The sequence below is a fragment of the Triticum urartu genome, chromosome 1A (assembly GCF_056163025.1).
Source record: "Triticum urartu cultivar PI428250 chromosome 1A, HENAU_Tu73, whole genome shotgun sequence".
NCBI classification, from domain to species: Eukaryota; Viridiplantae; Streptophyta; class Magnoliopsida; order Poales; family Poaceae; genus Triticum; species Triticum urartu.
Genome location: NC_141873.1, coordinates 20,585,417 through 20,600,555, shown reverse-complemented (window position 1 = coordinate 20,600,555; position 15,139 = coordinate 20,585,417). Strand labels below are relative to the sequence as shown.

Below are 15,139 nucleotides of genomic sequence, written 5' to 3'. Positions count from 1 at the left end.
CATGATGGGGAGATGCTTGTAGCCGAGGACTCCACCAGGTACAGAAGTGTGGTAGGAGCCTTGCTGTATTTGACTTTAACCAGGCCAGACATATGTTTTTTAGTCAACAAGGTTTGTCAGTTCCTCCATGTGCCTACTAGCGCTCATTGGACAGTGGTAAAAAGAATCCTTCGATACCTCCAGGCAACCAAGAGTCATGGTCTCAAACTTTTCAAGTCAGATTCCACACTTGTTAGTGCTTTTTCAGATGCAGATTGGGCAGGTTGTCCTTATGATCGACGATCCACTGGAGGTTTTGCGGTGTCCTTTGGTGGTAATCTAATTTCTTGGAGTGCACATAAGCAAGCAACTGGTCTAGGTCAAGTACAGAAGCTGAGTACAAGGCCTTAGCGAATGCCACTGCTGAGGTAATTTGGGTGCAAAATTTGTTGACAGAGTTGGGTATTCGTCACTCACCTGCAGCCTCACTTTGGTGTGACAATCTTGGAGCTACTTATCTTTCTGCCAATCCTATCTTTCATGCTAGGACAAAGCACATTGAGGTTGATTATCATTTTGTTCGTGAAAGAGTTGCTAACAAGCTTTTAAACATTTGGTTCGTTCCGACTGGTGATCAAGTAGCAGATGGCTTTACTAAACCACTATCACTGCGGCAGCTGGAGGTCTTTCGACGCAATTTCAACTTAGATAGTTGTGATTGAGGGGGAGTGTTAAACATCATTTTATGTCACGATGTGCTATGAACCGTGCTCGTTAGGATATGTGGCGTGTGTGTTGTAGTTAGGTTAGGTTAGGTTGTTGTGATGAGATCTTGGTAGTTAGCTTGGAGATCAATCCACACCTAACCTAACACTAACCTCTTTGTAATCTTGTCATATATCAGGCTCTTATAAACACGCAGCGCGCCCCTGCCCAAGGCATGCGCTTCCAGCTTCTTTCACAACACAGTAGTAGTATCTCTCGCTCTGCAATTTGCATGCTTACTTTTTTAATAACTCGGCATGGAGCAGACAACTCTCTCTCTCGCTTTTAATCTTGCATGCAACACACACTCTCTCCTACCATTTGCGTGCAACTCACACTCTCCTTTTACTGTGTTACAGGTGGGCCGCATGCAGAATCTATATGATGTCACTTCATCCATGACCGCACGACCTCCTGCCAGCCTAGTCCTGCCAAACCTAGTTCTGCATGCAAAAAAGCCTGCCTAATTACGCAGCTATTGCAAAGCGTCAGTAACTGGATAAAGGCTAGCACGAATCTTATTGTCACTGGACAGACAGATTGGAGGGTGCCGGGACACCCGGGTGCCATCACACCTTTTCTATATGTTTTAGATGGATTGTAGCGTGGAAGGTTTTGAAAACGGCGTTGTGCCGGACGAGCTCGCCTGCTCACGGTAAGTGCACCAATAGCACATGGACGCGCATGGTGTTGTATTTATGACGTCTGCAGATACTTTTCCACATACATAGTGTGAATAGTGTATGTACGCGAATGGGACCTGTCTCGTCGTTAACGGGCGTGACAGCGAGCCATGATTGACATAACGTGTTGTACCACCATCGCTGATGGCGTCTAACCACGAAAGTGTAGGTGTTTTGACTGCAGATGAACTGATTTCGTAAGTCTTAATATTCCAAGGTGCAGTCCAATCGCCACAAACCTTTGCTAATGCTCAGGCGACTGCACACTGGCAGCCCTTGCCTTGAAACCGACCCCCTGTTGCTGGTGAATGGCTACAACATTTGACGCAGTTTCACTGGCCACCCTTACAATTTTTTCGAAAAAACCACACAAAATTTGCCTAAAAACTGACCCCCTGTTGCTGGTGAATGGCTGCAACGTTTGACACAGTTTCACAGACCGCCCTTACAAATTTATTCGACAAACCCTCCGTCGCCCCGAGGGCGATCTCCGACCACCGCTCCCAATCCAACACGTTCTTCTTGAAAGTGTCTGCACCACCAAGCATGGAAGATCAACCAGATTGAAAATCTACCATTTGAAGTATGTTTTTTTTTCCTTCAGAATGCAGGGATTGTTTTCTTTTCTTACCAAAGAGGTAGTGATCGAGCCTGGTGTTGCAGAGGTATTCACAGACGAGGAGGCTCCCGGGACCCTTGATGCTGCACCCGAGGAGCCTGACGAGGTTCTTTTGCTGCACCTGGATGACGAGCTTCACCTCGTTGAAGAACTGGTCGGTCCACTACCGTGTGTTGAGGTAGAGCCGCTTCACATTGATCTGAAACACAACCTATGATATCCAGCATATTATCAGGATCTCAAATTCAGATGAAGCAAGCATTTCAAGAAAGATGATCAATGAAATCGGTGTTGCATCTGTGCCAATGTGTGGTGTTCCAAATGGCATGGCAATGTACCATGTAAACTGAACCGTAGCCACCCTGGCCGAGCTCCTCTTACCCGAAGCAGAGCTGGGATGGCATGATGGTGCGGATGATCTTGCCTGAGCCATTCATGTCTACAGAGTTTCAGAAACTATCATCAGATCATAGTGCAATATCGACGTATGTGATTGTAATTTTATAGTTTGGCATACCGTCGTGTAGGTCGTCTCTCCTGGGCCTCATTCGTGTCCAGATTAATACTATGCCGATGACTGCCATGGCGAGAGGATGGAGGCGAAGACGATGATGATTATGTGCCGTGCTGCCATGGATAATTCAGAAGAAGAAAGAAGATGTCATATTAGTGGTGTTTCATACAGATTTATTTTGTTGTTTCAGGATCTGAAACCTGAAATATCACTATGTGAATGTGTTGTTGCTGTCAGCGGAATTCAGACACGACAATGCACGACACTTGGACCGAGAATGTGTGCAGTACTCACTCAGCCGGTGTTGAGCCCACCCCTCGGCGGCGCCGGGAAGGCACCGCCGGACCACCCGGTCGTGCGCGCTCGTTGTGCAGGCCGCGCACGCGGTGGCGTTCAGCGACCTCCAACACTGCGCTGCTGCGTACACCCGCGCGCTGGTCGGCATCGCCGACCCGACGTAGTTGTACCCCCTCGCCCCGGGCACGGTCCCTGTGCTGTTGTGCACCAGCGCGGCGGCAGCGGCAGCGAACGCCGGTGTGGCCGGTGCGGCCCGTGCGGTGTCGTTTGAACAGAGGAACATGTCGCTGGTGTCGGAGGCGATGGCGGCGAAGTTGCCAGCGCCGTAGCGGATGAAGCAGCCGTCGACATAGATGCGGCCGCCGTCGGCTGGGAGGCAGTGGAAAAGGATGATCCCACCGTTTTCCATGCCGTTTGCCTACGGCCCACGTTGGCACAGTGTCGTGACGCCGTCGCTATGTCCTGCACGGCGGTCTACACAAACTGTACAACCGTCGGGTATCCGTCAAAGCGTACGCATTAACTACCCCACGTGCGCGTCCTGGAATACTGCATCGTCCCATATCCCGCGATGAGTTGGACGACTGAAGATACCGTGAGCAGGCGTGCTCGGGCACGCCAGTGAATTTTCGGGAAGGTTTCATGTTTTGATAACGTGGAAACTGTTGAGCGGAAACATGAGGAAGGAGGAGAAGTGACACAGCGATGGATTGGTGGCGTCTTGGACCTGCAAGGGAGACATTTTTTTCAGCTCATGACGAGTTTCTTTTCCAAAGTGCATGAAGAGTTCGGTAAGGACATGTGTACGTGGGATAAATGGTGTGCACTCCTCAGGTGCTTCATCTCACGCCTGTAAATCGATAGTAGGGAGATTGTACGGATGATTTGATTAGTTTTCTGAGGGTTAACATGAAGACTTGTTTGGTGCATTCAATTAGTAATTATAAGAAAGATAAGATTTTTAGAGGCGTTAGCTTTCCTTCACCTTAAAGAATTCCCCTGGCGGTGATGTCTAGGGTCCTCTTCTCCCCTGGCGGCGACGTCTAGGGTCTTAGGGTTTTGCTGGTACTTCTCGAGCGAAACTCGTGTGATCCTCCCTGGCTGGTTCGGACCTTGTTCCTGGCTGGGCGTAGGGAGTGGAATTTCGTGATGGCGAGATCTGGTTCCCAGTCATTGACAAACAGCGCCATGGCGGCGGGAGGAGTGTCGGGTGTGGAAGCCCTGATAAGGAAAACTAAATCTTCAGGAGAGGGAGGAGGATGATCTGAACTTTGACGAGGAGTTCCCAGACGAGGTTGATGAGGCGGAGTTCATGGTGATCGCTAGGGTTCACACAACTAGGCCCTTTAGTCACGGTGCGTTCTATGACTCCATGCGGATGGCTTGGAGCCTAGCACAAGGAGCGACCTTCAGCGCCCTTGGAAGCAACTTGTTCGTGATCACTGTCAATTGCTTGGGTGACTGGAGAAAGGTCACCGAAGGTGGTCCATGGTTATTCCGGGATCAAGGTGTGCTGATTGAGAGGTATGATGGATTCACAAAGCAGGATGATGTCGTTCTCGACACACTGGCAGTGTGGATTCAGATTGTTGATCTCCCCCCCTTGTACCGGAAGGATCACATCATTAAGTCCCTGACCAAGAAAGTAGGGAAGGTGGAGAACGTGATGCTTAACCCTAGACGGGGAAACGGCATGATTCTGCGTGTTCGAGTGAAATTAGATGTTAATTAGCCTTTGATGCATTTCGTATCCATAACTAAAAATCAAAAGAAGGTCTATTTCTCAATACTTTATGAGAAAATTCCTGTTTTTTGCTATGTATGTGGGTACATGGGTCATACACACCTGGAACATTTTTTTTTCGATAAAGGGCGATTTTATTATCTCAGAATGTAGCATCAAGGAGATACAAAACATTATGAGTAACATCCGGCCTCTGTATAACTGAGATGCACACAGCCAAATCCAAAAGTCTGACAAAAAATATGAAATATAAACTGACATATCGGCAACAGTAAAGTCCTATAGACCGACACTATGCCTATGTCGAAGGTGGTGGTGGATCGATCCGGAGGTTATGCTGCCACCCATGTTGGGAAAAAAACCTCCGTAGCCACCTGCTCCAACCGCGTACACACCGCCTTGAACAACGATTGGTGCTCCGATCGTTGTAGCATAGACCACGTATGAAGCGAGTGCGTACAACAGAAAATAACCTGCAGAGGAGAAGCATTTTTTCCATTAAAAACCAAATCATTTCTACATAGCCAGAGCGACCAAATTAAGGCGTACACTCCCAACCAGTGACCAAATATATTGACAACACTTGTGGGCGGATATAAATTTGACGCTATTTGGATGATTGACCATGTAGAACGTGCAAACTTGCATTGGAAAAAGAGGTGTTTGATTGTCTCGTCATGAGTACAAAAACAACACTTCTTACTCCCTGGCCAGTTGCCTCGTGCGAGGTTGTCTTTGGTCAACACAACTCCCTTACGAAGATACCACATGAAAATTTTCACTTTTAGTGGAATGTTTGACTTCCAAATTTTCTTGTTATTACTCACTGGTACCTCAGAATGTGTGAGCACACGGTACATAGAGTCTACTGTAAAAGACCCTGATGTAGTAAGGTTCCAGCGAAACACATCCCGACCTTGTGTCAGGTTAATCAAATCCAACCGGGACAAAAGATTATGCCATGACATAAGTCTGGGCCAATCAAATCCCGCCTAAACGAAATGTTCGGCGGGGATGAACTGAGCACGTGCGCAATAGTGTTGTTCTTATCGCGAGCAATGTTATATAAGGCTGGATATTGCTCTCTGAGACTGGCATTGCCTAGCCAGATGTCTTCCCAGAATGGAATCTCCGACCCGTCTTTTATCGCGAAAGACCCAAAGCGAAAGAGATGTTTCTTTGCCGCCATTAGGCCATCCCAGAAGTGTGAGTCACCAGGTTTCCAATATGCCTGGGACACTGCCTTTTGGCCTAGATACTTGTTGCGCAACATGATTTGCCAAACACCATCCTCAGTAAGAAGTTTGAACAACCATTTACTGAGCAAGGCCTCATTCATGACCTGTAGGTCATGAATTCCAAGGCCGCCTTGGTCTTTTGGCCTACAAACCATGCTCCATTTGGTCAACCAATATTTTTTTCTTTTCTCCATCTCCTTGCCAAAAAAATCTGGATCTAAAATAATCCAATCTTTGCAGGACCCCTTTTGGGAGTTGGAAGAAAGAAAGCATATAGAGAACCATATTTGTGAGAACGGAGTTAATCAAAACCAGCCGTCCTCCAACTGAGAGCAGCTTGCCTTTCCAACTGCTCAATCGTTTCTCTAGACGCTCCTCTACATGCTTCCACTCCGCAATGGTGAGATGCCGATAGCGGATCGGTATTCCCAAATATTTAATCGGGAATTGGCCATGTGCGCAACCAAAGAGGTCAGCATAATCGGCAACCGCCTCAACGGCTTCTCCAAAGCAGAAAATTCACTTTTATGGAAGTTAATTTTGAGACCCAACATTTGCTCAAACGCTGAGAGCAAGAGTTTTAGGTTTCGAGCCTTGTCTAGGTCATGTTTCATAAAAAGAATTGTGTCATCGGCGTATTGCAAAATAGAGAGGCCACCATCCACAAGATGTGGCACTACTCCTTCTATCTGGGCGTCCTGCTTAGCACGCTCAATCAGAATAGCCAACATGTCAGCAACAATGTTAAATAACATTGGAGACATGGAGTCACCCTGTCATAGTCCTTTTTTTGTCTGAAAGTAATGGCCTACATCATCATTGACTTTGATGGCCACACTACCTCCAGTTACAAAATTTTGGATCCACTTACGCCATTTATTAGAGAAACCTTTCATTCTTAGGGCTTGTTGGAGGAAAGACCATTTGACCTTGTCATAGGCTTTTTCAAAGTCAATTTTGAATACTACTCCACTCATATTTTTCCGGTGCATCTCGTGAACAGTCTCATGCAAAATTACTATGCCATCGAGTATATTCCTTCCTTGCATGAATGCCGTTTGAGATGGCCGAACAACATGATCAGCTACCGAGTTTAACCTATTTGTGGCCACTTTGGTGAAAATCTTGAAGCTAACATTAAGGAGGCATATGGGTCTGAACTGTTGGATCCGTTCGGCCTCCTTAATCTTGGGCAACAAGACAATCTCGCCAAAATTAAGTCCAAATAGGTCTAGTTGGTCGGCATGAAGACAATTGAACAAATCCAAAAGGTCGGTCTTGATGATATCCCAAAAATTCTGATAGAATTCTGCGGGGAAACCATCTGGCCCTGGAGCTTTGTTATGTTCCATTTGGAACACCGCCGCTCTCACCTCCTCTTCCGAGAATGGTGCCGTTAGGATATCATTTTCTTCTGCCGTGACTTGTGGAATATCATCCGTTCGGGTCTCGTCAAGGGTGAAGTTCCCTTCAACTGACGCTCCAAACAGAGATTTGTAGTACTTGGTGATATACTTCTTGAGCTCCTCATGTCCTTCGATCCGCCCCTCATCTTGTTGGAGATTGTAAATACATTTTTTCCTATGCCGCCCATTGGCGATCAATTGGAAGTATTTTGTATTACTATCACCTATCAAGATGAAGTCAGCTTTGGATCTCTGGTAGTATTTGATCTCCTCTTCTCGCAAAAGACGTGCAACCTTCTCGTTAGATTGATTTTTCAGCTCAATCTCTTGTTGAGATAAGGTGCGCGTCTCTGCAATTTTGTCGAGGTCGTCAATAATGGCAGAGAGTCTTTGTTTTTCTTTTTTATATATCCCGTTGATGTGTTTCGCCCATCCAGTGAGGTGTTTCCTCATGGCCCTTATTTTAAAGTTCCATCTCTGAATAGGCGTACGACCAACAGCGGGCTTCTCCCAAACATTCTTGATTATGTCTACAAATCCATCTCGATGCAGCCATCCCAATTCAAATTTGGAAGGGCGACGGACGTTTGGCTTCGTAGAGTTAGAATCCAGAATTATGGGTGCATGATCCGATAACGCCTCGATACGCTCTAGGGCTCGCACGGTTACCAGAGGAAATTTTAGTTCCCATTCGGTGTCCATGAGTACCCTATCAAGTTTCTCGTATGTCGACACAGATCGGTTATTAGCCCTGGTGAACTGCCGCCCAGACATACTGGCCTCCCGAAGATTCAAATTGTCTGTCACAGCATTGAATATGAAAGGCCAATGAGTGTCGAAGCGGTCATTATTTTTCTCTTGCTAGTACCTAAGGATATTAAAGTCCCCTCCAATAAGCATTGGATATGGGTTATCCTTAGCCAGGTTCACCAATTCACGAAGGAAGGCCGATTTATGCTTATCTTGGGCAGCCCCATAGACTGCGACCAGGCTCCATGTAAAATTACCAGCTCTGTTTCGTAAGTGAAATTTCATATGAAATTCACCAGTCGAAAAAGCCAACAAGTCCATGGTGGTGGTCTGTATCCCAAGAAGGATTCCTCCAGACCTTCCACGAGCTGGCAGGCTATGCCACGTGTAGTCGAGACCACCTGATAGGTGATCAAGGACATGCGGGCGGAAGTCACATTTACCAGCCTCCGAAATTGCCACAAAATCCAACCCAGGTTCGCGCACACAATCACCGACGTGTTTATGTTTAGCCAAGTCTGAGAGACCTCCGCTATTCCAAAACATGCCTCTCATGTGGAAACTCGGGTCGGTGTTGAACATTTCGCCTTCTTGGGCTGTTTTTGTTTCTTTTTAGAGGAATGCGATTTAGATTTTCGTGAAGACGCTGTGAAGTCACAGAACATGGACCCAAGTCTTGCGTCATCCAAACCAACCTCGGTAACCTCACCAACCAAGTGGGAGACAAGCGGACCATCATATTTGGCATCCGCTTCATCCTCATCCTCGGTTTCGGGGTTAGGTAGGGCACTATTACACTTTGGAGAAACCTTTAAACGGAAAATCTCCATATGTTTAAGTGCTCCAACCGAAAGATTAATTTCATTATCATTCTTTCCCATGGATATACCAACATTTTTAAGGCTACAGGAAATACGAGTATCCGAAAATGAAAGAAAAGATTTAGCGGGTGAGGTACCTGGCGTGGAGTCCAAATTCCTCGAGGCTTGTCGTCGCATTGCCTTAGCTAGTGAATGTTCATCTGTCGAAGAGGAACCATCCGCGGAGACGGCATGACGGTTACTACGCCGAAGCGGCGAAGCCGGCCCTCCAGACATAGTACCACACATCTGGAACATGGCAACGGCAAACACACGCCTGAGAGTATGGATTGGGGCGAGTGGATGCTAGGCCCTAGACCTGGTTCTCAACAACAAGGACAGGGAGGTATTCCAGTTCAGAGGGGAGACCCAGGTGGGGGTGTACAACGTGGCAAAAGCACTAATGATAATCTGCAGGATAACGCCAACAGCCCCGTGGAAAATCTGAGAGATGAGGTTCTGGACAAGGCAAATAGCAGAAAGAGGCTTAATTATGATGCAGCTGTGTCTGACCCGAATTCCATGCAACTGGTGATTAAGGAGAATGGAGTGCTTGTAGCAGATAACAGCGCAATGGTTCTGGAAAAAAAGAATGATCCGGCGTTGACGGGTGACGTACAGGAAGATGATGATACTAATTCCCAGGGTTCGAAAAGGTCTAAGAAGGATAACACGGTTGTGATGGATGCCAGCCACAATTTATCGGCGAGTCCCGAGGAGGGGCTCGACCGGTCGCAATGAAAATCCTATGTTGGAACTGCCGTGGGATGAGGAAGCCCGCGGCAGTTCGTGCGCTCTTGGGGATCCAAGGGCGGGTAAGAGCAGATGTGATTTTTCTGTCTGAAGCACATCTGAACAAAGCTAAGGCAGAAAAGCTCAGGAGGCGTTTGGGTTTTGAGGCAATGGTGATTTCAGAAAGCGATGGTAGAAGTGGTGGTCTGGTTATGTTTTGGTACAATAAGTTGGGAGTAACGTCATCAGAAGTACATAACAACTACATTGACATCCGAATAAATGAAGGTTCCAACAATGCATGGCGGTTCACAGGCCTTTATGGTGAGCCAAGTGGAGAACGGAAACATTTGACGTGGGGTTACATAAGGGAATTACATGCTATGTCAGACATGCCGTGGTTACTAGCTGGAGATTTCAATGAAATTTTACATTACCATGAAAAAGAAGGGGGTGCTGCACGGCCCCAACGCTCCATGCAAGCTTTCAGCGATGTCCTCTCTGACTGTGGTCTGGACGACCTTGGTTACATTGGCGACATATTCTCATGGCGACAAGGAAACATACGAGAGCGTCTAGATCGTGCAACCAGTAACATTCGATGGGCGGACATGTTCCCTGGTTACGGTGTGTCGAATGAGGATTTCGATAAATCCGATGATCGGCCAGTTCTTATTGATACAAAATACCAGCTCGGAGTACAGATTAGAGGACCTTGCAGCCCTCGCAAATTCGAGGCACACTGGCTGGCTGAGGAGGACGTCGAGACGATTGTTCAAGTGGCCTGGGACAGACGCAAGACATCCGGGATAGCATCATTTGCAGAAAATACAGCGGAAGTTCATGGCGCACTACATTGTTGGGATAGAGAAGTATTAAAGGGCCCACGGCATAGGCTCAGAGAGCTGCAGAAACAGCTAAACGTAGTGTTGTCGGGTCCGCTGAGTGATGCTTCTGCTGTTAGGCAGCACGAACTGCACCTGCAAATTGAGAAGTTACTTGAACAGGAAGAGATCTATTGGCTCCAACGTGGCCGGGTTGATTGGCTAACCCGGGGAGACCAAAATACAAATTTCTTTCACCGAGCTGCTAATGGACGACGAAAAAAGAATTTTATCAAGCGGATTCAGAAGGAGAATGGTGAATGGATAGAAGAAGAGACGCTCACCAAAGCTCACGCTGCAGCTTACTTTTCAGGGCTCTTTACATCTGGTGTTCTGGAACCGAATGCTCATGTCATAGAGAAAATCAAACCACGTGTTACTGAGGCGATGAATGCTGAACTAAACAGGGCCTATTCACGCGAGGAAGTGAAGAAAGCAATGTACAATATCGGTGACTTAAAAGCGCCTGGCCTGGACGGGTTACATGCTGTTTTTTATAAACGATTCTGGCATATAATTGGTGAGGACTTGATTGATGAGGTGTTGCTGGCCATTAACACAAGGAAGATCCCTGAGTGGTGGAATAACACCACCATTGTTCTAATCCCGAAGGTTGAAAATCCGAATGTGATTACACAATTCCGTCCTATCAGCCTATGTAACGTGGTATACAAGGTGATTTCTAAACTTTTAGCGAGCCGGCTTAAGTTTCTCTTGACAGATATTATTTCACCAAACCAAAGCGCCTTTGTTCCGGGGTGGCTCATCATAGATAATTTTCTTGTGGCTTTTGAATCATATCATGCAATTAAGAGGAAAACAGTTGGTAAATATGGTACTTGTGCGGTGAAACTTGATATGCACAAGGCTTACGACCGGGTCGAGTGGTGTTTTCTGGAGAAGGTTTTACTAAGACTGGGGTTTAGGCCCAGCTGGGTGGCATTGATTATGGAGTGTGTAAAATCTGTAAGGTACCAAGTCTGAGTTAATAATGATTTATCTGACTATTTTGTTCCGTCCATGGGTCTTAGACAGGGGGATCCGCTCTTGCCATACTTATTCTTGCTTTGTGCTGAAGGCCTTTCTAGCTTGATTATGCATGAAGAGGAGGCGGGTAATTTGCTTGGAGTTCGGGTTTGCTGGGACACCCCACCGGTTTCACATCTACTGTTTGCCGATGACTCTCTTATCCTTATGAGGGCCGATGCAGCAAATGCTAATAGTCTTCGGAGAGCACTGGATAATTACTGTGCTGCCTCGGGACAACTGGTGAGTGAAGCTAAATCGAGTATTTTCTTTAGCCCATGTATCCCTGTTGAAACTCGAGTGGAGGTGTGCACAACTCTAAATATTATGGCAGAGGCGATCACGGACAAATATTTGGGACTACCCCCAATTGTGGGAATTGACAGGTCAGATTGTTTTCAACATCTTATTGACAGAGTTCTGTGCAGAATAAGGGGATGGAAAGAAAAATTGTTATCCGTGGGAGGTAGGGAGGTCTTGCTGAAGGCAATGTTACAGGCTATCCCGTCGTATGCTATGTCAGTTTTTAAATTGCCCAAACAGGTGTGCAATAGCATTACAACGGCCATGTCTAAATATTGGTGGGGCGATGATGATATAAAAAAACATATGCATTGGTTTGCATGGTGGAAGATGTGTGTTCCAAAAGAGAGAGGAGGCATGGGATTCAGAGACTTGCACTGTTTTAATATGGCACTTTTGGCTAAGCAGTGTTGGAGGTTGTTGTCTGAACCAGAATCACTTTGTGCGAGAGCGTTGAAGGCTAAATATTTTCCTGAGGGTGACCTTCTGAATTGTAGTCTTAAGAAGGGTAGTTCTTATACATGGCAGAGCCTATGGAGTGGGATACAAACTTTCAAGAGAGGGCATATATGGAGAGTAGGGGATGGCTCTCAAATAAACATATGGGAGGATCCATGACAGCCCTACACGGGGGGTAATGACCCCGAGGGGTAATATTGTTATCACACGTGTCTCTGAGTTGATAGATGAAGAGAATAGAGTTTGGGATGAGCAGTTGCTTAATGAATTATTTTGGCCAGTCGATGTACATCGTATTCTGAATATACCTCTGGCTATAGGTATGATGAATGATTTTGTCTCTTGGCATTGCAATAAGAACGATATTTTTTCTGTACGGTCAGCTTATCATGAAGAGTGGGAACACCAACATGGACGAAAGTTGAGAATGACAAACTCAGTTCAATCCTCAGGTACTAGTCCTATTTGGAGTACCATTTTGAAATTAAGTGTACCAGCCAAGATAAAGATTCATGTGTGGAGAGCCTTACTTGGAGCCATCCCTTGTCTGGGGGTTCTAGCAAATAGAAATATGATCACGAGTTCGCAATGTCCTATGTGTAGTATCGATTGTGAGAGTATTAAACATGCCCTATTCTTATGCCCACCAGTACAAGATGTGTGGCGCATCCTGGGTCTAGGACAATTGGTGGCTGAGGTATGTACTGCACAACGTGAGGGAGGATCAGTACTAGCTGACATGTTTCTGTCCAAGAGCAGCCTACAGGCAACGGTGGCGGGAGTCCAACGCAATGCACTGGTGGCAACCACTGTATGGTATGTGTGGTGGGAGCGTCGCCGCTACACCCACGAGGAGTTTCTACATGACCCGTCCAGATCAGCGCAGGCTATTACGGCTCTAGCTAAAAATTTCACGAGAGCTAGAAATAAGAACACAAAGATCAGGAGGCACGGCTAGGAGAGGCCACCTGAGGGAATTATAAAATTGAACGTCGACGCGGGATTTGAGATGGACAGCGGCTCTGGGAGTACAGGAGCTATCCTGCGAGATGACATGGGAAATTTTATAGCTGCTTCGTGCGGGGACATTCCCTTTGTGGAGGATGCGGCGACGGTAGAAGTAAGGGCTCTGAGAAATGGGTTGTTACTTGCTAATGATATGGGTTGCAACAAACTTTATGTCGAAGCGGACTGCATAGAGGTGATTGATGTTATGCAGAACGGCAGGAACTTCCTCAGACATGCGGCGGCAATCTATGAAGAATGTACTTTCTTAGCTCGTAATTTTAGTTTTATTGTTTTTAATCACTGTCCTAGAGAAGCCAATATGGTGGCCGATGTGTTGTCTAGGAATACGGAGTCCTCTCGAACTATTGTTTGGAAATCGGAGCCTCCGGGTTTTCTAGTGGACTTCCTTTCAAACGATGTATCCTTATTTTCACATGAAATATAAACCATCATGATGGCTTTCCCTCAAATAAAAAAGATAAGATTTTCTGATTTAGTATTAGATAAACAATGAAAAAGAAAACTTCAGGAGGGCTCGGACACCGAACAGCCGATGCAAGCACGGGAGGTCCCGTGCACGCTACATTTTCCGCTTTGGCTTATAAAATGCGGATTTGCTAAAACTCATTCGAATGAGAAATAGATTGGTCTCATTCACTTTTCCAACCGACGGATCCAGCCGCGCAGCGATTCGTGTTTGTCAACATGGAGAGCTTCGTAGCGACGTGTGTGCGCCGTTCGGCTCGCGACCCGGCTCCCTTTTTTTTTTGTCTTTGCAGTCCGGCCCGGACTGTTTTTGACACAAAAGCCCAGGCCTGCCTAGAATAGAATCTGCTAGTTTTTTATGAGCAAATCTTGTTGCCGACGGAGTGGCTTCAATTTTTTCTGAAATCGTGGCTGCTGCATATTTGCTTCAATATATCAGCGGCCTCCAGTACTGTAACGTGTCATGCCCTTTCTTTTGTTTTTTTTGTTATGGGAATGCAGACCTTAACTTTTTTATTGATTTTTTTGTTTTCTTCTACACCACATTTTTGTGTAATACCTTTACCTTCTAATTCGTCCCAAGGTCATGTTTTTTTGTGTTTTCCCCGTATATGTAGGATGGTGTGCCCAATCTGCCATTCGCATTGTGCGAGCGATAATGAGCAGAGTTTTCACATTGTTATCCGTGATGACTCTGAAGCTTCAGCGGTAATCTTTTTTCTTGTTTTCTTAATTATTTTTTTCTTGCCGTCATTTTATTAACATGAAAGCATTTTTTTCTTTTTTTGATATTTTTCATGTTTTTCCTTTTTTTTTGTCAACAGAACATTCCATGCATTGCAAAGAATAAGTTTAAGCAGGTGTCTGGGTTGAACTTTAAGGTGGTTGGCGGCGGCTTTTTTTCTTGCCGTCATTTTATTAACATGAAAGCATTTTTTTCTTTTTTGATATTTTTCATGTTTTTCCTTTTTCTTTTTTTTGTTTTGTCAACAGAATATTCCATGCACTGCAAGGAATAAGTTTAAGCAGGTGTCTGGGTTGAACTTTAAGGTGGTCGGCGACGGCGTTTTTTTCTTAGTTTTTTCTTAGTACAACCCTCCCCCTGAGTGTAACTGCAACTTAGCAGAACCAAGCGTAACCGGGAGTCGGGGGGAGGGTTTGTCGACGTCGATGAAAATTGGTTACCATTTTTTTGTTAGGGTTTTTTGTTGTAGTCTCAAATGCCCCAACCCAAGCGCAATCGCAACTCAGCACACCCAAGCCCAAATGGGTGGAGGGTTGTTGGCGTTGATGAAATCGGTTTCCATTTTATTTTTGTTAGGTTTTTTTGTTGTTGTAGTTGCAACCGCCCCAACCCGAGCGCAATCGCGACTCAGTACACACAAG

At 46.1% G+C, this 15,139-nt stretch overlaps 1 protein-coding gene across 1 annotated transcript; it reads right to left on the bottom strand.

Annotated features, from left to right (window-relative positions):
* Positions 1-1,807: 1,807 nt before the first annotated feature.
* On the bottom strand, positions 1,808-3,266 carry LOC147988546 (cysteine-rich receptor-like protein kinase 42). Its single transcript, XM_087535125.1, has 4 exons — positions 2,851-3,266; positions 2,428-2,485; positions 2,059-2,209; positions 1,808-1,959 (listed from the first exon to the last, which is right to left on the bottom strand). Exons 1-4 carry the CDS (start codon positions 3,264-3,266, stop codon positions 1,808-1,810), a joined length of 777 nt encoding a protein of 258 aa, XP_087391251.1.
* Between the last annotated feature and the right edge of the window lie 11,873 nt (positions 3,267-15,139).